The sequence below is a fragment of the Sceloporus occidentalis genome, unplaced genomic scaffold (genome assembly GCF_023333645.1).
Source record: "Sceloporus occidentalis isolate IW3139 unplaced genomic scaffold, rSceOcc1.0.p SCAF_1, whole genome shotgun sequence".
Classification (NCBI taxonomy): domain Eukaryota; kingdom Metazoa; phylum Chordata; class Lepidosauria; order Squamata; family Phrynosomatidae; genus Sceloporus; species Sceloporus occidentalis.
In genome coordinates this window covers 180,407,141-180,430,318 of record NW_028316981.1, presented here as the reverse complement: position 1 = coordinate 180,430,318, position 23,178 = coordinate 180,407,141, and the positions used below count along the sequence as shown (strand labels likewise).

The 23,178-nt window shown below is 39.9% G+C and overlaps 1 protein-coding gene across 6 annotated transcripts in view; it reads right to left on the bottom strand.

Annotated features, from left to right (window-relative positions):
- The window catches only part of LOC149322921 (serine/threonine-protein kinase WNK3-like), a 136,313-nt gene that overhangs the window by 59,961 nt on the left and 53,174 nt on the right, over nucleotides 1-23,178 (bottom strand). For all 6 annotated transcript variants that reach the window (XM_089484767.1, XM_089484761.1, XM_089484788.1 and 3 more), the window contains exons 3-4: nucleotides 1,603-1,775; nucleotides 906-1,126 (exon numbers count right to left, since the gene is read on the bottom strand). In XM_089484767.1, the coding sequence (XP_089340893.1) occupies nucleotides 906-1,126; nucleotides 1,603-1,775 (394 nt within the window). The remainder of the gene's footprint in view (nucleotides 1-905; nucleotides 1,127-1,602; nucleotides 1,776-23,178) is intronic.

The following is a 23,178-nucleotide window of genomic DNA, read 5'->3' as shown; positions in this document are numbered from 1 at the left end:
AATTTAACAAAGTTTCTGTAGTTTTATCACATTAGCTGCAATCCTATGCAAACTTACCTAGGGGAAAGTACCACTGAATTTAATGAAAATTGCATGGGATTAAAATATCATTTCTCAGTCACTGATAATGGAAAATTATATTTGATAAACTTTTTTTCTAGTACAGTACATCCTTGCTGTCCACAGAGAATCCATTCCACAGACAGCAAAAAACGTGGGGCCTTAAGTCCCATTCTTTTCACACTCGCTTGCACCACTGCATGTGCATGCACCCATTGAAAAAGCTGGGGCTTAATGTCCATGGAAACTCAAACCATGGATGGCAAACCCACGGTTGGTGTGGGAGCGCCATACTAGTATCATCAACAGAGTTCTAGGTGGGATGGGGGAGAACCAGTAGAAGAATTATCAATTATTTTAACTATAAAAATGTGGCCTATTACTATTTTTCACTAAAAAATAAGAAGAGTCTGAACATCTTAGAAGTAACTGTATCAACTAAAACTGGACAATTTGTGAAAAGGGAAACCTAGCAAACAACAGATATGGGAATTAATGCAGGTGAATAACCACATGATGGTAGCTCAACTGAAAGGACTTATTTACCAACCTTTGGACAGAGAGACAACATATTAAAACATTATGCTTGAGTGTGCTAGTGATGCTGTTTGATCAAGGACAAAATCAGTAAGCTGGTTCGTCATCATCCAGTAGAACAGAATTATTAACCTGGTAATATCCTGAACTAATCTTTAACAAAACAGATATTGAATGTTTTCAGTAAAGCAGTAGCTATGTCTGGGTGCAATTGCAGATTCCACTCTCTACAGGGGACAAACCCATGTGCACACGCACACACATCGAAAGTGGCTCTCTGGAAGATCATATAAATACACTATATTCACCAATAACACTCTTAGCGAACGATGTGCGCATTAAAGTGGCCAGTCCCAGGTCACCAATCTTCACTGAACCAGTTGGTCCTGTGATGAAGATATTGTCACATTTCAAGTCACGGTGGATTATAGGAGGGGTCCTGGTGTGCAGAAAATGCAGCCCTTTTAAGATCTGTCGGCACCAGCTTCTTAAGACCTTTGGCTTCATGACTTTGAAACGCTTTAAGTACCTATGAAAAGAACAACACATGTGCAAAATATCAAAAATATTTTCACATGCAATTAATCAGCTATAGTACATCAGAACAGTATTTTTTAGCTAGGGTTCCATGATTTTTTTTTATCTTCTGCAAGCATGCCCCAAGGAGATCAGTAAAATTTTAGTTCCTTCCACATCAAGGCTGTCAGTGATCATAAAGATATACTAAACTTTTGAATTTTTAGTAGATGTCTTTATTAAATTAATACAAAAATTTTACCTTTGCTGTATATTTATTTCTTATAACTGAGGTAGTAATTAGTCAGTTTTTCTCTATGGTGTCAAGGGTAGTTTGTATGTGAATATGGAGGTATGCATTCAGTACAACCACAACATGGAGAGTGTTGAATAATGCTTACAGATGAACATTTCCATTAAAGGAAAACTGTGAAAAAAATTATATACACAATTGCACTATGTAGGGAGAAGGGTAGAAAATATACATACGTCTTCAGTGTTCCAGACGTCATCAGTTCAGTAACCAATACAATGCACTTCTTTCCTTTGACTGTGGATTCCCAGGAATCATAAAATCGGACAATATTAGGATGTTGCAGTCCCTTGAGCATCTCTGCTTCTTCTTTAAACCTCTGCTGTTCTGCTTTGGTCAGCTTCCTGTCCTAAAATAAAGAAAATACACACACAGAACCACTACTTATACTTGACTATAAGTCGACCTCACGTATAAGTCGAGGGAAGGTTTTGGGACCAAAACTATGGATTTTGATATAACCCATGGATACGTCGAGGTAAAACTTGGGGCCTTATAAGAAAGAATCTAAAGGACAAAGCAAAGGGAAAAGATGACAAAGAGCTTACAAAATTCCAGCAGGCATAACTGTCTGTGCTCACATTAAAGACTGGATGGATGAGAGAACAGAGTGGGGTTGGTGCTTCTAGGACAGATTACACACTTTCATTTCACCAGGGGATGGTTCTCTGTTTTTAAATAAGAGTTAAAGAACAGTACTTATATTGACCCATGGGCAAGACAACTCAGGTTTTTTGGTGGTCAATTTTTGATTAAACTTTTTAAACTTATGCATGAGTATATACAATATATTGTCTACAAGAGATAATAGTATCCTTTTCTTGAGTTAGCATTTCTATTATGGTGGTACATAGAAGGCTGTTCCAATATAGTCTACTTTCCTCAGAACACAGTGTGATGAAGATGCACTTCTAATCTTAGCTGTTTGATTACTTACTTTCTGCATGCAAAGTGGATAGTTGCTAGAACAGGATAATATTTATTTATTCATTTAATAATCTTCTTAGTCATCTGACTCAGGTGTTTTTTATCTTAAAAGTATATATCTTACTTGTTTTTGTGAAATAGGACCCTAAAAGTTGCTTTTTAAAAACTAACTGTAATTGCAAGTATTGGGATGGGGCGGGGTTAGAAATATTGGTTTGGAACTAATTAGTTTTTAAAAGGAACTTTCCTACATCTCCAAATGGCTGAAGTCACAGAAGCAAAAGAATGCAGGTGTAACAAGGTTTCATTTCTAGATATTTGTTTCTATGGGCAGTAGGGTCAGGAAAATGAAAAAATAACAAAGGGATCCTGAGATGTCTTGCATTTTTGGCACATTTGCAAAGTAACCATACTAAGTATGGTTACTGGAAAGTGGCAGGCTATGAAACAGAACATAAGAACACACCATAAGACAAGACATGTTGGATCTGGTCAAGAGCTTATCTCATCAAGCAATTAGTTCCCACACAAGGCAACCAGGAATTTGCCATGTCCCCTCTACACACACACACACACACACACACACACACACACACACACACAGCTTCCAAACTCTAGTTATGGTTACTCTATCTTCATCACATACATAACAGTGTTAGTCAGCACAAGTCTTTCTAACAGTCTGCAGCTTTCTTCAACTTGGCCAAGGAGATGTGAAGAAACCCTAGAAGGCCATTGTGACACTTTTATAAGGCTTTTGCAGATACAGTAAAATCATTTACCTTGACCTGGGTGCAATTCTGAGTACTAACCAACATGCTAAGGCATCCAGAAACCATGTAGTTCTTTTTTGTTTGATGAGATTCTGTAGGCTGGGAATCTAGACAAGGTTTTTTAACAACCCTTTATCTGTTTTACCTTTATCCCTTCTGGTTCATGACATCTGAACAGAGAGGAAATGGCCCACCTGATCAAGGAAGCAGAGGGAGCAAATGCCTTGTTGCAAGCAAGGGTGTTCTGAGGCATCCACAGCTCTTCCTAGAAAAGCCCTTTTTCACTCCAGCACATTAAATAGCAAACATTTGCAAGAATTTCCTTCCTGGATACAAGACTCAATTAGTTGGTTGCTATGGAGATCCTGTCTCCTGGATGAAATTGGTCATATATAGATCAAGATGCCTTCAAAACCCTAAAGAGTTTGGGGCTTGAGACACATGAAAAACTGTCTGCTTTCATGTTAAGATCTCCTTTGGATGTCCACAACATGTAGAATTAATTGGGTTGTGACATCAGAGGGGGCCTTCTCAGCAGCCAAGTAATGCACTCAGTGGTTGAGCAACACAGTGTTCACCTTATCATCTTTTCAGCACTAGGTAACCAGTTGTTCAAGACTGTAGGTCTTTGGTCTGATACAAAAGAGCAGTACATATAATACATATTTATGTAGTCTGATGGAAGCTTAATGGTACCTGTTTGAACACATGGAAATACAGAATGTGCACTGACTCACTGACAGTGTGTACGATAAAACAGATGGTCAGGTAATCTCATTTCTACTACTCAAACTGTTTGGAAAAAGTAATAAATAAAATGTACAAGATTATGGTCTTGCCATTTTCCTTTTGGAAGATAAAAGCTCTCACCCTCTCTGGTAAGTAATAGAGGCTTTGCAGCTATGCTACCCAAAAGGATGGAACTGCTAGTCCTTTGATATGAGCTTCAAAGGCCCAGAGCCTGAGTCTGGTTTGGTTACCTTGAAAGGCAGACAATCTGTTTTCTGTTTTGTGGTTTCACTGTTGTAATTTTAATGGATTATATTTGACTGAAATTAAAAGGAACTATTTTTCAAGGCAGGTCACACAATTTTACAAAAATAATTGAACCAGTAAATATACTACTAGGGTATCACCTGGGTAGGGTGCAGGATGCTAGACAAAACATGTCAAAATCGCAGGATATGGTGAAATCATCAGATCTGTTCTAAGACTACAAGATGTTCAAACAGCAACAAGACCTTACAGGACCAAGGCAAGACGCCTATGTCTGGGCTAAAACTCCCATAGCCCTTTACCATTAACTATGCTGGCTTCGTCTTCTAGGAGTTGATGTCACAAACATCTGAAGAGCCAAAGGTTTCTCACCTCTGATGTAGAATCATGAAACTAAATCAAACTGGCAGGGTCATGAAGCAACAACAGTTACAGTAGATTAAAGACAGAAGAAGCACTGTTGCTTTCTTTAAACAGGAGATAATGGCAGAGCACTAGAGTGGGAGCATTAGAATATTTATTTACTGTGGGTCACATATTCATCCCCCATCCCCAGTCCGGTCTACAACTCCATTTCTTGAAAACATTGAGGCTTAAAGAAAAATATTGACATTCTCTGTAGATTATGCTTACGTATATCTACGGAAGCTTAGTCTGTCATATCTATGTACCTGTTGCTCAGCTCTTAGTAGTATTTGTTGGAGTCCAATGAAAAGCAATGTGGGAGCAGGGCAAACAACATCAAAATAATAATAATAATAATTTAATTTATTTCTATACCGCTATTCCAGGGATCACAGCGGTGTACAACAGCAGTGAGTTTCTGGACCAGACCCTTTTATAATATATTAAGAGTGTAGTTAAAGTAGCACTTGAAGTGTGGAAGAGATAGATTCATATTTCCCCAAGTGAAATGTGTTCACAACAACCATCAGGCCTAGGGTTCCTTGTACACAGGCAAGGAGGAGGAAAAAAGCACCCATCAATCAGGGACACTGATTCCAAGGACAGTGACAAGCAGTACAGCTTGTTGGACCTCAAGACTGGTCTAAAGCAGCATTAGTTCTGGGACTGCAGGGCCCAAACAGATAGGCCAAAATAAAGCTGCTTCACATCACTTTGGAGGTATGCTGTTTAAATGGCATGTACATCTTAAGAGGCCAGAAGCTGCGCCAAAACTTCACTTTGGCGTGGTTTGGCATGGTTTCCGGCCTCTTAGGAACTGTGGGGATGGGGTGGGATGATGGTAAATCTGCATGAAAGGGCATGTATGACAAATCCTTACTGGGATCCAAAAAATGGTGGTACTACTGGAAGCATAGAAACTGGATACAAAAGGACAGGTTGCTTACCTGTAACTGTAGTTCTTTGAGTAATCATCTGTGAACTCATACAAATGGGTTGCTTGTGCAGTGTGTACCATTCAGAAACTTCTAAAACTATTACATAAGCACTTTTTGGCAGTAACCTCGACCATTCCCTGTATCCTATACCATCGCGGCTCAAGCCTAAACCCTCACTTCCCTGGATGCCAAAGCAGCAGCCAAGGACCTAAGGAGAGGCAGGAAATATCAAGGTGAGGATGAATGAAGCTGAGTGAATTAACAGATGGCCACTCAAAGAACTAGTTACAGATAAGCAACCTGTCCACTTCTTTTGTGGTCTCTGTGATTCAGACAAATAGGTGACCAGCAAGCTACTAACCATAGCAGGAAGGAGCAGCATGCCACACAAAAGAAGAGCACAGCCCTCCCAAATACAGCCTCCGTTTGGGACCTCAAGTCCAGTTTATAATGAGATATGAAAGTTGGTGACCTGGATCAGGTAGCAGCTCTACAGATGTTGTGCAGAAGAACCCCCTTCAAAAATGCCATCAATGCTGCCATTGCTCTGGTCGAATGGCTCCTCACTTGTGCAGGAGGCTGTTTGCCTACTAGTTTATAAGTCAAACAGTCACTGCTATCCACTTAGAAAGCTGTTGAGTAGAAGTGGGCAACTTTCTCTTTACAGATGAATAACAGGAAATGTCTTTGGGATTGGTTAAACTAAGATGTGTGAACAACATAAAATGCCAGCACCCTTCAAGTATCCAGACAATGTAGGGCACACTTGTAAGTAAGTGGTAGGATTCTGAAAAAACTCCAGAAGAACAAATGTCCTGATTTAGATGGAAAGCAGACACAATCTTTGACAAAAAGGAAATGTTAGGCCTTAGGACAACTTTATCTTGATGAAAGTGGAGATAAGGCTGATCCACCTCAAAGCTTGCTTGCTCAACTGACTGAGGTAACTGCTACTAAGAAGGTTGTTTTCCAGCTGAGTAATCTGAGATCACAAGAGGCCACAGGCTCAAAGGGCTTCTTGGACAGTTGAGAAAGGGCTTCCTGGACAGTTGGCCCTTGTGCAGGTGGGCATAAAATTTTATAACCCTTCAAGAACAATTTGATCAGAGAGTTTAAAAAAAGCAGGAGGGCTTGCCAAGATGTTGGAAGTGTCATGATGTAGCTATTAAGTAACAGAGGAAAGGGATAAACTTCTAAATGACACAGAGACCAGAAAGTCCAGAACATGGGCAATGTTTTCATTTGTCATCAAGACCTCCTTAAGTTGAAGGAAATTGGAAAATGTATGCCACTTGAAGGCATATGATTAGCAACTGGATGATTGCTAAGCAGCAGCAATAATATGTCTAACTGAGCTAGGCAATGTAATCAGAGGAAGATCCTCCAACACATCCAAGACATGGGCTTGATTATTTATATGTTTGCCTCATCCTGCCATTGCGGAAAGTAGGTCTGGATGCAACCAAAGTTTCCAAGAGTGACTGCCAGAGAGATGTAGAAAAGGGACAAACCATGGTTGCCTGGGCCACAATGGGATGCTCACTATACAGTTGGCCCCATCCTGCCAAATCGCCCTGGTGATAAGAGGGAATGGGGGAAGCCATAAAGCACAGAATCTGTCCAACTGAACAGGAACACATTTCTGAGAGAGACCATCGTTCTGGGATTTCTTGAGCAGAAGATTTTGCATTGCTTGTTCTGGAGTGACACAAACAGGTCTATGGTCAGTAATAATAACAATAACAACAATTATTATTATTATTATTATTATTATTATTTATAGCCCACCTCTCCTCAGAGGATCGAGGTGGGTTACAATAAAAATAAAACATAGTAAAATAATAACACAATCCCTAATCCACAGTTTAAAATACAACAGCATAAAAATCAGTTATTAAAATCACAATAAAAACTACAATAAAATTTAATCCCCATTGCAATGAGGCAGTTTAAGGGAGAGTCAAAGAAGGCATAGTTGCGGGACAGTGGAGAGGGCCCATGTATTAGTCTGGGAATGCCCGCTGGAAGAGATCTGTCTTGATGGCTTTTTTAAAGGCCTCAAGAGATGTTATGTGAGGGATCTCCTCCGGTAGGTCATTCCAAAGTTTAGGAGCAGCCGATGAGAAGGTCCTCTGGGTAACCACAACAAGTCTAAGTCTTCTTAGTCTGTAGTAAATTTGTCCCAAGGGACCTGAAGGCAGAATGTCATGTGTGATGTGACAACCCCATAAATTCAGCACAAGGTAGAGAAATGTGCATGATCATGTGCCCCTCTAACTGGTGGCACAGTGGTTAAATGCCTGTACTGCAGCCACTCACTCAAAACCACAAGGTTGCGAGTTCAAGACCAGAAAAAGGGCTCACGCTTGACTCAGGCTTGCATCCTTCCGAGGAGGTCGCTAAAATGAGTACCCAGACTGTTGGGGGCAAATTAGCTTACAGTTGTAAACCGCTTAGGTGGTATGAAGCGGTATATAAATGAAGCTTGTTTGTTTGTTTTGTTTGTTCAGGTAGAAGGCTATAGTGTTGTTGTCTGAAACCACCTGTATAGGTTTCAGGCTGTGACCTGAAAGACACAAAGGCTTTCACACCTGCCAAAATTTCAAGGCACTGATGGAGAGGATCCTGACAATAGTTATTTTGGTTTTGGATGTTGAACATTTGGATGTTGAACTAACCAAGCCAGAACAGAATCCGTGACCATACATAGTCCTTCCAACTTCTTTGAAGTAGATGTACTGATGACAGGGTAGGCAAGAATGACGCAAGACTTGAAGCAGGTAGAGAAGTAATGGAAGTTGTTGCTGGAGCTTGCTGCTAGATGTCCTTGAAAATGGGGTCTTCCACTGACAAATGTGCTTGTTTAATCTGTAAGCCCATAGCCCCTGACATTCTCAACATTTGGTCGGCAAAGGCCCAAACATTGTCCATGAGAGAAAATGCATCACACTGACACTGGTTGTATTGGTGACTTAACCCACATCAACATGGAAGGATCTGAGATGTCAGAATCTTCTGAACTGTTAGGAGGACTGGCTGGAGACTGCATAACAGAAGGCCCAGCTGCAGTGGAAACTCTATAAGCAACTCCTGTAGAGCTGTAGGTACAGACACAGAACCAGATGATCAGGATACAGAATCATGTAGAGATGCTGAGGCCCATCATGTAGGTGGAGCAAAATCAGTTGGCAACACTGAATTGGTTGTCTGAGAAGGTAAATGGCACCGATAACTCCTGTACTGAATTCTTATGATGGTGCCCATAACAATGATGATACAGTATTCCAAATGGTAACCAGGAACACAGCCACAACCATTAAAATTATGGTATATAGAGGAGGAATCTTCCACATAATAGTGTAAAGAGATCTCTGTGGAACAGCCCCATGGTCTGTAATCCTTATAATACTAATGTCCATATTGCTGTCTGGGGAAAACTCTAGACTAAAGAAAAAGACAAAAGCTCCAAAGTGTTCCTGCTGTGATGGACAGAAAGAAGTGAGGTTTAAGTGGGAGGTGTAATGGTAGGGCATGTGGGGAGTGGATGGGGCTACCGCCTAAAGCACTTATGCAATAGCTCTAGAAGGTTCCAAATAATGGACTGCGCAGGCACAGGTTATCCATTTGTGTGAGTCACAGAGACCACAAAGAAGAACTAGCAGCGTAGAACTAGGGTAGGTAGAGGGTAGGTTAGAATCTTGGATTATCTCTGAATAATGTGCAATAGGTAGTCAAGGATTTCTGATCCCCAATAGTTCTGTTTTCTGATTTCAAAGAACAAATAAAATTGCAAGAAAAAAATGTCTGCCATAGCTGGTTTTCTGTGAATTATCTGTCAGTCTTAGTGTTCCAAATTTGTAAAAAAGGAGTACTAACTGGTTTATACTGAGATGTGTTTGTTTGTTTGTTTGTTTGTTTAGCTCTAATAGCTAGCTGTAGAGTCCTATGTTAGAACCTCAGACTGCAGGCAATTCTCATGTATGCAGACCATGCATGGGACCTAGGGAAGTGCTTTATACTGTAAGTAGATCCTGAGTACATCTAACCCAGGGGCCTGACTAGCAGCAAAACTTCTTTCAAAATTCCTTCCAAGACCTTCTGAAGATGAACTGGGGCTTTAATCCCCTTGGTGAACCTTGTGGGCTGGAAAGCAATACAGAAATAAATGAATAAGTAACAGGCCTATACTCTTGACATTGAGCTAGTATCTCACTTTGGTTGTTAGACCTTAAAATTCTACTAAAACACACACATAAAACAAAACAAATCTGGGAAAGCTGAAATCTGCCTACCCTTGATGTTAGAGGACACACACACACACACACACAATTTTGAACAAGTGGATACCCATGGTGAGGACAGAAAGAAATCCTATTTTTATTAATTATCCTGCATCTGTCATAGAGGGATGAACTTCAAAGGCAATGGCAAGAAGGACCCAGTGGAATAGGTGCTGTGAGAACAGTTAAATGTGGCAGATGACAACAGCATGGAAGAGATGTTAGAAAGATCTGATGTAATTCAGTAAGGCTTCAAGACAAGTTGGACAAATATTCTCCAAATTCATCAAGGAAATAAATCCCTCAAGCAGACTTCTTGCAAATATAGGTCCCAGTCATTACCCCCTTAAATCCCCCCTTTCCCATCCCTCAGCAGATATGCAGAGGCTTATTTCAAACTTCCCAGGAGACAAGCCCAGTTTTTGTCTGTCAAGAGTTGTTTGGCACAGAAAGGAAAGGAAAAGAAAATCCCCTCTGGGTATGTGACTAAGCCCCTTGAGAAGGCAGGCTCCTAGGAATCCCCACACACACACAGGCACTGTCAAAGGCAGACACCATTGAGGATCAGGTCAGACATTTTTAGAAAGGGAAGCGCTAGTGATCTCCATGTCCGTGTCATCAGAGGTTACCTGTGATTCACCACATACCTTGCCTGGCAGTGCAGTGAAACGTCTCTTTACCTTGATCTAAAGGCTTCTCCAGACAGGGCAAATGTGTCAGGAGGCTGAAGTACTTATTGCTGTAGTGCTCAAGTGGTTGGGTTTTTTTAAATCCCAAAGACATTTCTATTGTCCTGGACTATTTTGTGGTAGCATCTACAACATTTTATTCCCAACCCTCATAGAATCATAGAATCATAGAATCGTAGAGTTGGAAGAGACCACTAGGGCCATCCAGTCCAACCCCCTGCCATGCAGGAAATCCAATTCAAAGCATCCCTGACAGATGGCCATCCAGCCTCTGTTTAAAGACCTCCAAGGAAGGAGACTCTATCACCTTCCGAGGAAGTGCATTCCACTGCCGAACAGCCCTTACTGTCAGGAAGTTCCTCCTAATGTTCAGGTGGAATCTCTTTTCCTGTAGCTTGCATCCATTGTTCCGGGTCCTGTTCTCTGGAGCAGCAGAAAACAAGCTTGCTCCCTCCTCAATATGACATCCTTTCAAATATTTAAACAGGGCTATCATATCACCTCTTAACCTTCTTTCCTCTAGGCTAAACATACCCAGCTCCCTAAGTCATTCCTCATAGGGCATGGTTTCCAGACCCTTCACCATTTTTGTCGCCCTCCTTTGGACACGCTCCAGTTTCTCAATGTCCTTTTTGAATTGTGGCGCCCAGAACTGGACACAATATTCTAGGTGGGGCCTGACCAAAGCAGAATACAGTGGCACTATTACTTCTCTTGATCTAGACACTATACTTCTATTGATGCAGCCTAAAATAGCATTGGCCTTTTTAGCTGCCGCATCACACTGTTCACTCATGTTCAACTTGTGGTCTACTTGGACTCCTAGATCCCTTTCACACGTAGTTTCATTCAGCCAGGTGTCACCCATCCTATATCTGTGCATTTTATTTTTCCGCCCTAAGTGCAATACCTTACATTTCTCTGTGTTGAATTTCATTTTGTTAGCTTTGGCCCAGCTTTCTAGTCTATTCAGGTCATTTTGAATCTTGATCCCGTCCTCTGGGGTATTAGCTATTCCCCCTAATTTGGTGTCATCTGCAAATTTGATAAGTATGCTCCCAATTCTGTCATCCAGGTCATTGATAAAGATGTTGAATAGCACTGGGCCCAGGACAGAGCCCTGTGGGATCCCACTGGTCACTTCTCTCCAGGATGAAAAGGAGCCATTGTTGAGCACCCTTTGGGTTCGGCCGGTCAACCAATTACAGATCCATTTAACAGTTCCTTTGTCTAGCCCACATTTTACAAGCTTGTTTGCAAGAATGTCATGGGAAACCTTGTCAAAGGCCTTACTGAAATCAAGATATACTATATCCACAGCATTCCCTTCATCTACCAAGCTGGTAATTTTATCAAAGAAAGAGATGAACAAGTTTCTTTTTAATTCCAAGACATAGCAAAACAAAACAGAAAATCCTTCTCTTCTCTGTCTGTCTGTCTGTCTGTCTCTCTCTCTCTCTCTCTCTCTCTTTTTTTCACATGCACACACATATTGTTCTAGTGAATCAGGAATGGAACAGGTATACACAAACACAACAACAACCAGAAACCAGAGAAAACCCAAGGACCTATTATCTATACTCAACTGTAAGTTGAAAAATTTATGCCCCAAAATGGACTCCAAAATCATGGGTCGACTTGTATACAGGGCAATCAGTTAATATTGCTTATAAAGTTCCTAAAAGAAGTGCCCACCCTTCCTTCGTAGCCAGGGAACTTTAAATAGCTCCCCATTTGAGTCCCTGCGCATTCTCCTCTGTGTGTGTGTTGTCCTTCAGCCTTCCTTCTTAGCCAGAGCTAACAAACAGCTGCTGAGACAAAGGAGGAAGGAGAGAGTGTGGCCAGGCTTGTACCCCATTTTGCAACCCATGAGCCTTGGAAATCCTGGTGGTGAAGGGAAGAGAGAGAGATTTCTACCCCATTTTGCAAGCCATGAGCCTTGGAAATGCTGGTGGTAAAGGGGAGAGGGAGAGGGAGAGGGAGAGAGAGAGAGAGAGAGAGGTTTGTTTCCTCCATTTTCCGTGCCGAGACTATGACCCTTGGGAGAGGTCTAGAGAGGGAGAAGTACGGAGGGAGGTGGTGCTTTGTTTCTCCCTTTACATCTTTTGTAACATGCCCCAGTGTTTGACCCTCGGTTTATCCGCAGGTCATATCAAAATCCATGATTTTGACCCCAAAACTGCCCTTGACCATGAGGTCGACATATACATGTGTATATATGGTATATCTCAAGAACTCACACTTCTTTAGACCAGTCTAGAAGAGCTGTAAGGCTAAGGGAAGGTGGGGAGGATAGGGTTGAAAATCTCCCCATTTTCCTTCTTTAGTACAAAAATCAAATAGTAGCCACAAGGACAATGGTGGGGTAGAGATGTTACTTTATCTCTCATACCATTTTCCAGAACCATTATGGATCAAAGAAATACATTTTGGCCAAATCTTTTGTTATCTGAAAAGAAAATCAATCGAGCAAGATGAAATGTTTAAAAGATTACTCCTCTCCTACCACCACCATACAATTAAATCAAATCATCTATTGGTCTCATTAAAATATTTAATCAGCCTTTCCTGAACAGCACAAGAAACAAAGAACTGCTGTAAACCCAAGTGAAGCTACACTTTGCAATCCCAGAGAACCACTAAAGACTCTAATAAAGAAAGGTCAGAAGGCTGAATTCAAATACTTGATAGCAACATGTGAAATCACAGACTAAATAACAACACTGACTAGAAGATTTGAGACAAAGAATATACAGTATGATAAGGTGCATCTTGAAGACACATAACAATCTATTTTTTTTATAATTTCATTTCATTTGTATGTGGCCTTTCTCCCAGTAGGGTTGCCATAATTGTCCACTTTTACCAGGGACAAAATGTGGAACAAATTCAAGACCAAACTGTAGGGCAACTGCAGGACAAAACTCAGCCCAAAATGTAGGACATTGAAGAAAAATGGTGGACCTTAAATGTCCTACATTTTGAGCTGAGTTTTGTCCTGCAGTTGCCCTACAGTTTGGTCTTGAATTTGTCCTACATTTTGTCCCTGGTAAAAGTGGACAATTATGGCAGCCCTACAGGGACCCAAAGCGGCTCACAGATAAAAACATTTTAAAAAACCATTACAATAACATTTAAAATAATCAAAATAATCTAAAAAGAGTATAAAATTACATTAAAATATGCAAAAGTTAAAAGACAACAAATGCACAACTACAATATTAGTACATTACAAAATTTGTATCAGATTTAAATAACAAGGGCTATCAAGAATTTCGTGTTCACTGTTTTTAATGCACAAGTCTAGAAATTCACACTGTAAAGGTAGCTAGCTCTCCCAATATCAGCACTACACCTCTTGGCAAGTCATAGCAAAATTCTAAGTTTTCAGATCCATTTCAATATCTCAAAAGAAAAGGAGGAAAAAAAATTACAAACGTGCCATCTTCATGAAAAATAATTTTCCTATCTTTTTCCACTGGTAGTCAGAATATGAGATGAGCCTCCCTCAAGACAGAGCACCTCTTGGACAGCATGATGCCTTCAGAGAACATGATGCCTTTTTAAACTCCTCTCCATAGCCCCATTTCTATCTGCAAACCCAACACTGAACTATGAGGTCAAACATTTGATCTGTCTGCAAACAGGGAACCATGAGTGGTACTAAATTCAGAAACTAATAGGGAAGTACCAGCACGGTAATAGTATGTCCAAGCAAAGTAAAGTGAAGAGCTGGTGTTTAACTGAGAGCTGGCCTTCTGGTCTGAGATACAACCATATCCCCACCATACAACACTCTGCTGGTTTTCTGATGTGTCTAAGATTGATTGATTGGACTTGCTTCACTCACTTCCTCACGCCTGTTTTAAAAAGTATTTTAAATAATTATTTTAATAATTAAGCCATCAAGGTCATTTGAGCAGATAGACTTCCCTTATGTCTGACAACAAAAACAAAACAAAACACCTCTCTAAAGCATGAGAGAAGGCAAAGACATGAAAAGACTCTCAGTTCAGTCTGCGGACTATCTATGATCTATGCATCATCTGAGAAGTCAAGGCTGGGTGGACTTACTCTGCACCAAAAAAGTCCTAATGCATCCTATTATTAGACTTTAAAGTTTCTGTACCTAACAAATTAACAGTAAAGCTAAAATATAAAAAATTAACGTATTAAAACAAATAAAATATTACACCAAATTAACAGGAAAGGTAGAATAACAATGATCCAAAATTAACTAACAGGACTGATTTGCCCAAGATTCAGTAAGAATGACAAGGCAATTTCTCAATGTGATTGTTTCCTATCTACTTAACAACTTGTGTTTAGTGCTGTAATACATCATTCGTGTACAACGTTTCCTGCAAATATTTAGATTTATCTTCCCATATTTATGGGTGGCAGCACTCAATCTATTAGCATATAACGTTTGTATATGCATATACCTTTACCCTTAGTTTTAACTTTGGAGCCTCAATTTATTTCCCTCTGTATCTCAGTCCTTGGCCAAGTTCCAAGGGTGTATATCAGGATCCGGTACCAGCAGACTTGGGCCTTTCTATATTGAGTGGAAAAGTAAAGACACTAAAAAGTGTTAGCACAGCAACAATGCAATCCCATCGAAGTCTACTCCCAGTAAGAGTGTACAGGACTGCACCATAATTTTAGCATACTTTGTAAGCTATGTGTATAAAATGTGTGCACCTCTTAAGGATAGGTACTTGAAACAAGGAAATTACAACTTGAATTTTAGATCTGGAGGCCACTGCATTCCTTTCACTTGCCTATGTTGATGATGTATCAGTTAATTTACTATATTAATTAACATCCTGGAAAATCCACATTGAAAAATCCACAGGAATATACATACACACACAAAAAATTTCTGACACTTCCTCTATCACTGTTAGAAATTACATTGGGCTAAAGAAAGAAGTCATGATGTTACAGAAAACATCCATTTTATGTTCCCATAACACCTTCAGTTCTTAAAAGAATTACCACTGTACTTTCCCTGTGATGCAACAAAGCCATCACTCAGAGGTTTTCTCTGAGAATTGGGCTCTGTTGTCCAAAAAAAGATAAAATTATTTTAGTTCTGTTCTCTCCTCAAGCATTTTAACAGTCACTTGATGTTCCACAAAAACATACATGAATGGGACTCAAAAGAAACCCAAGCAAAGAAAACAGGTACTGGTGTTAATTCATATACAGTTGGCCCTCCATTTTCGTGGGGGATCCGTTCTGGGGGAGCCTGCAAAAATGGGAGGCTTGCGCATATTCAAGCCCCATAGGCTTGAACGGGGCAAGCGCACCAGGCACACACGCCATTGAAAATAGCAGGGGTTGCCCCTCTGTGGATGTTCAAGGTTGTAAACCTCAGATCTGGGAGTTAGGAGGGGCAACTGTAACATTATCTCTCTAGATAACAAAGGTGGAAAGTTAGATGTTAATGGTGAAGCAGTGCAAAGATACAGAGAATGGTCTTGCATTGTTATCAGCAGCAATCTTGCTACTACTATTCAGACATTTAGTATTTACATCCCCGAATGAAGAATTAAAAATTCACAGTAGGAGGTCACCGCACATGAAATGAAAACAAAATCAATTTTTGAGAGGAAAAACCCTTTCAGTTTGGCAATCCATATGCCTGCCAAAAAAGACAATTTTCAGAAAACCGTAAGAGAACAAAACTCCTATTTATAAAAAGAACCTCAGGCTAGCCAAGGCCAGCATCTTGTGCCACCCACAGCTCAGTTACCAAAAGGATGTGGAGAAGGATGTTGCCTGTTACTTTCCAGGACTGGCGAAGGTCACAGAATCTAAGAATTGGAAGGGACCACAAGGGCCAACTAGGCCAACCCACCATATAGGGATACACAATAGAGTATACCTGAAAGACACCTATCAAAAACCTCCAAAGAGGGAGAGTCTACCTTCAGAAGAAGTCCATTCAATTGTCAAACAGTTCTTACAGTAAATAAATGCGTCTTAATGTTCCTAAAGTGGAATCTTTTGGATTGTAATTTTAGTCCATTGGTGAATGCTCCAGCCTCTGGGGAAGCAGAGAACAAGCTTGCTCCATCTTGTTCTACACATCAGAAGATACCCTGCAGATATTTAAAGGGAGCTATCTTGCAGATAGCTCCCTTTAAATCCATACAACTACTTTCAATGTGACAGAAGAAAGCAGAGCAGGAACAGAACTTGGAATACTGACTGTTTGGGTCCTGTGGCTATGTTGGCTGAAGGAGTCTGGGAATTGTGGACCAAAAATATAATTTTTCCAAATTCTGAGTGGGAGAGTATTCAAAACCAACCTCTAAGGATATATCCAAACTGTGGATCTTCTCTTCTCTCCCATTTGATGCTCACCACTAGTAGTAATGCAAAACATCTGGAAAGTGCTAAGCAAGGAAAGGAGGTTGTTTTAAATTTTTCAGACCTTATTCAGTACAGTCACAGAAGGATGGGTGACTGCACATAAACTATTAATATACTGTTCTAAGATATAGTCCATGCAATGATTACTAAGAATTTTACATCTAACAAAGGTAGCAGATAGCCTGGAATAAGACATGGGATTTAATCACTTAAGGTTTCTGCAGGTCTGGGAGTTAAAAGGAACAACTACACTGGTAATACTTTCAGATTTTGGAACACTCTGTAACAATATTAACCAGCTAGTAGTGTTCTATAAACTTCTTTAAGAACAAACACTGCAATTACCAACTCTATCCCTAATTCAATAAATTCTTTGTTTAAGGGGCAATAAGAGTGTAAGAAGTGCTTTAGGCTAGATCTTGACCTAATTCTGTCTTTATGGTCTGTTCTAAGTATTCGATCAAAACAAAGCAGTTATGAGTGCTGAAATTAGACTTGTATGTGAAATATCCCCACAACACCTTAAACCCAAACGAAACATTCTGGCAAAGAGAATATGCATGGCAAGTGGCAAGCCATACATACGAGAGAGAGAGAGAACCAGAACCAGAACCAGAACCATTTTTGCAAGTAAAGCACTATAAAACACGTTAGTTCTATTATACAGGACATTAGTTGAGCAAGGTTTATTTACACTATGACCCCCTTTTCATTCTTTTGCCCTGATGCTCAGTTAGCATAAATTTGGCAGCACAGCCATGCAGCAAAGCCAGGAGAGGCAGAGAGGAAGGGAAGAAGCAATAATCAAAAGGACAGATGCCAAGGGATGTAGTCCTCCCTCCCTCCCTGATAGCCCAAGGAGAAACAGGCCCTGCTGGCCCCTTCACTGCTGACAAGGCTCTGAGCAGCCACTTCACTCAATATAGTTGAACAGAAAAGACAAATCAAGGACCTTTAAACAATTCCATCTTTAATGTTCCTTCAATTCAAAGAATCAGCAAGGAGCAATTTACAAAACTAATGGCAGGTGGTTTAGCAGAGCTCCAACCATTTTGTTGTTTGCTTCTGACTGGCAGAAATGCAATAGGTGATGGAGTAATTGTTTTTGATGTAATTGGCTTAAAGCAACCAAATACTATTGACGCAAACATATGAACCCAAAGAACACACAGTACCAAAAAAAAAAAGAGGGAAAGAGAGGGGGGAGAAAAGTAAACTTCATTTCATTTCAATTCATTTCTTTCTCTCTCTCTCTCTCTCTCTCTCTCTCTCTCTCACACACACACACACACACACACACACACACAACCTACGCTGGGAAAAAGCTCATTTTTACTTGCCCAGGTTTATGAAACATGGGCCTATTCTGAAGCTATTTATTTTCTATTGACATTAATGAGTTTTGGATGGAGTTCAGGAATGGAGCACCATCTTTTTCCATGCTAATAATTGGTTCCCACAAACTGAACTGGCAGCAGTCTATTAAATGCTGAACCCCAGACTCCCACCTCATACTTCACTCCACACTGTAGCTATTCTAATCTCTACTTTAAACAAATTTGTTTACAAGTAAACAATGCTTCCAGTATAATTTGCAGCACTGTTAATGTGCAATTTGATGATTGTCATAAACTGGTATACAGCTACTGATCAGACAGGTTATACTAAATAACCAGCAGAGCAGAAATCAGCAATCTGATATTAATGTATTTTAGGTGACCTAAAGAATCAACAGTTCTAAGACTCAGGAACAGTACCATTCTGTTGGGCACTAGTAAGATCTCGTATCTACCACTGCTTTCCGTTCCCAGAACAGTTCCCAACACTGCTGTTCAATTCAATGTTCCACTGAATTCAGAAAACACCAATCCTAAAAGGTTTTTAATGAGGTTTGAAAATGCTAGTTACAAATAACTCAAATAAATGAAATGGGATGAGGAAAGATATGATAGCTTCCAAATGTATGTCTAATAGATGTGGTTCTACCTATTGACAAAGCAAGAAACAAAGAACTTTTAAACAGCTCAAAAGTAAAGTTAAACAGGGAAATATTTGCACATAATAAACCAAAAGGCTGGCTTGCCTTGATTTACTGTGAGCAGAAGAGCATGTGGGTACATACTGTACATCTCTTATGCTCCTGCTTTGTTTCTCTGAGCAAGTGGGTAAGATAAACCAAAAATGAGGAGCTTTGACAGATGTCTAAATTGGACTCTTTGTTTGTTGCTCTTAAACAATCCAGAATCAATAAACCAACAAGAAACCACTTTATTCATGACCTGCAAACCCGCCATGTTTGGGGCCAACAAACCAGGAACCTTAGTTTGATTATCAGCGAAAACTTTTCCATTTGCTCTGGTCTGTTTTACCTGCTCACGCAAAGGGAGGTGCAAATAAGATGAATACCCAAGCACACTGCTCTTCATAAAGAAACCAGAATAAAACAGCAATTCTGGATTAATAATGTATTATGTACAAATATGACATCAGGAACAATTTCCTAGTCACAACAGTAACTCCCCCAACTAATGAGACACCTAGAGAAGATATGGAGACTCCTTCATTAGAACTGGAGGAGGCAGACTTTACTTTTCACCAGAACCCAGAGATCTGCCAACTGGTACCAGATGCAGAAGGTAAATACTGGGAATTAAAGAAGATGGTACCTCTGATACAGCATTCGTTTTGAAAATCTAACTCATCTGAGCTCAGTTTTCTTCCACATGTTAAAAAACCTAGTTACTTTAAGCATTCTGAATTTAAGCAGCGCAATGGGGGGGGGGGGGGGGGTTGTAAGAAAAGTTATTTAATTTTTTCTATTGCTAAATGCTTGAGAATAAGAAATCCTGGCTGATCTACTGCAAATCTCCACAAACCTACAACAGCAGCAATAAGGCCAAGATCAGCTGTGAATGATTTAAATATAAGGTTGTTTCCCTCAAGAGCCAGTGTGGTGTTGTGGTTTGACTGTTGGACTATGACTCTGGAGACCTGATTTTGGATTCCTGCTCTGCCATGGAAAACCCCTTGGTGACCTTGGGCAAATCACACTTTCTCAGCCTCAGAGGAAGCCAAAGGCAAAATTCCTTATGAACAAATCTTGCCAAGAAAACGCTGTGATTGATTTGTTTTGGATCACCTTAAATCAGAAATGACTTGAGGACACAAAACAACAACACTGTTTGGCTTAAGTAACTACTGTGTGCCCTCTAATTCTATTATCCTGACACTTACTAGTACCCAACTACCAGGAAAGACAGGGAATTCAACATTGAGAAGTTTTCTATTAGCACAAAAATATTTTAGAGTAATTTAGAGTAACTATATCTTAGGTAACACCGATATTATCATCTTTCCCTCTTAATTATTGGGGCAGGGGTGGGTCTGAGTGCCAAATATCCACCCCTGGGAAGCAGTATAAATGGCCAAACACACACACACACAAACAAGAGAACCTGGAAGTGGCTAGAAGTCCACTTTCAGTTTTTAAAAACATGGACAGTACTGTCTAATTTGAAACAAATGAAGAGGGAGCCCTGTAATTAATTTGAGAGGCAAAGTGGTGTTCCTAAAGGCTTCCAGGAAAGGTAATTCACCTTCTCTAAGGCCAGAAAAAGGGTGGCTCAAGAAGTTTTGGGGGAACCTTTTCTGCTTCACTGAGCTGCCTAGTATACTACTTTCTTTCCATCTCTAATGACATCATAGATTTTTAAAGCCTGGTGTTTTACTTAAAAAAAAACCACAGGTGGCAAAGTTATAAATACAGTACAATAACAAATGTATCTCTTTGTTCAATATGGAACCAGTTTTTGTGCAAAATCTGTTAATCGTGTAATAGTATCCTGCTTCATTTCCCCTCCCACTTAGGCAACTGGCATTTCTACATCAGTTTTTAATCCCAAGATTCCTTCTGAAGTTTTAGCTGCCCACGGTCATCTTTTCATTCTCTGTAACTAAATAATAGAAACACAAGCTTACTTAAAGTAACAAAAGCAGTCTTCTTTTTACTTACATGAGCCCACTGAACTACAAGCTCTTTGAAACATGGGCTGATGTTTGCATTTGCACAGCATCTGCAACAATTAACCTTGTGGTTACCTCTAGGCACCACTGAAAAATAAATAACCACATGCTTTTTCAACACTCACTATTCATAGCTCCAACTGCAGACAATGAACGCACCAACGCAAGAGTGTTACAGAATGTTTTTTCCTACTTTTTACAGATGGCTGAAGCCTTGGCATTCAAATAGCTAAAGAATTCATTCTAATGTGGGTTTCTGAAGAAAGTGTAGTTCATTCTATGTCCCTCTACTTATTTCAGGCATTACTGTGTCTTAAATCTCAAGCAATGTCTTCACTCTCTCAGGAGACATCTGTCCCCTAAGCTAGTGATGATGGAGGCCTACCTCCCTCATTCTCTCCTTTTCTCACCCTGATGTACATATACATAATGACCATTCACTTTTAGCTTTGTCTTTCCAAACCTTACTTTCACTGTGCCCCAATGAGAGAACAGACAAACATTGAAGGACATGAAGGAGGGAACAAAGCCCTACTCCAAGGATTTGTCAGGCAGATGAGAAGAGAGTTCTTTTGGAAAGATGAACCTTGGTTCTGAAGTGGACTTACGTCACTTTCAAAGATGCTTCTTAGTCTTTCTCACCTCCTCAACTGGTCTTTTTCTATCACCGATCTTTCAGGGCCTGCTGTGGCCTCAGACACCAAAATGAAAGCGTAAAAGGAGCACATAAAAAAAGGCCATACTTATGAGTATCAACAGATAAATATGTACATATCAACCTGCTGATGCAAGGCAGAAATGTAGCTTGTGGAAATGCAGAACCCCTGGGAAAAGAACATTGTTTGTTTAAAAATTGGAGGAAATTGGGAAAATACTACATTTTCTTTTTTTAAAAGTAATAAAATAGGAAACCAGCTCAAGCTGGACACCCCTAGTGACTCTTTAAAAACAGCATTTTGGAAGTAACAAGTAAATGTTAACTACTGACTCCCTTCCATTAATTTTAACTCACGTTGTTGTATTATAGGCCCACTATGCCATTAGTGCAATCCATTCTTCCTGCAAGGGGTATTATAAAGCTGTGTTATGCAAAGGCCTTGTCACCATGTCGCAAGAGGGAGATGCTTGCTAAAATGCTAGACTGTCCTCTTGGACCAAATGTTCCACCAAATTCTGAAGATGTCCCACACAATTCTATTGTTACAAAAAGTTCCATTTCCAAGCACAAATAAAAATGCTGGTTATGACCTATAAAGACAAGGGACAAGACCCTCTTGGTGGCTACTCCCAGGCCTGGGAATTCCCTCTCTAGAAAGGCTAAGATGGCTGCCTCCTTGTTGTCCTTTTATTGGCAGGCAAAAACCTCTATACCAACTTGCTTTGGGAAACTGACTTCAACAGCTTTTTAACAGTGCTGTTTTATTGATTTTTTATCTTTGGTTTTTAGATGAATCTGGTTGTCATTTCATTTTAATAATATCAGGGGTTTTAGTTTTTAATTGCTGTTTTTATGCTTTGATATTATGTTTTTAATATGTCATACTGTTTAATACTGTCTTAAGGGGGGGAGGGATAAAGTGTTTTTAATTGTTGTATTTGATATTTTACTGTTGTCAACCGCCCGGATTGGTTTCCCATAGGGCGGTATACAAATTATTATTATTATTATTATTATTATTATTATTATTATATCTTGTATGCTTGTTTATTAATGGCTCTGAATGTGTTTTTATCTGAATTTGTTTTAATCTTTAGTGCATTTTTTTTCTTGCTTGCTTGCTCATGGTTGTTACCTGCAACAATTCAATGCTATAGGTGGTGTTTGTTGTTGTTGTTAGAATTGATTTCTTTTTTAAAAAATTGCACAGTTTCAAAGTGTTTCACTTTTCTGATCAAGCAGGGAGGGAGCAACCTCCTTTGGGCACGAATGACTTTGGAAAGTATGATCCAGCCAAATTCATACTTTCAAAGCACTCTGCTCTCCCTTTGAAAGTACTTTTTGCTCAGATCTAAGAAGATGCCTTTTGTAAGCTCAACAATTTCTTGACAGATGAACTCAGGAGAACTGAAGGAGCATAGACAATAGAGGTGTTGAAAGTACACAAGGTCTGCAGGCCAGAGATTGCTCATCTCTTAAGAAACTGCCCCAAGGAACTGTACAAAAATTTAAAACATACCCACTCATATTTGCCATACACCAACAAGCCTGGCTTTTCTACTAGAAGGAAGAAGAAACAAAAACAGATAATGTTTGGGTGGTTTCAAATTTTCCCACTGAACACAGCAGTATAAAACCCTGGCTATGTTCAACCCTGACTGGCTAATAAAATACTTTCT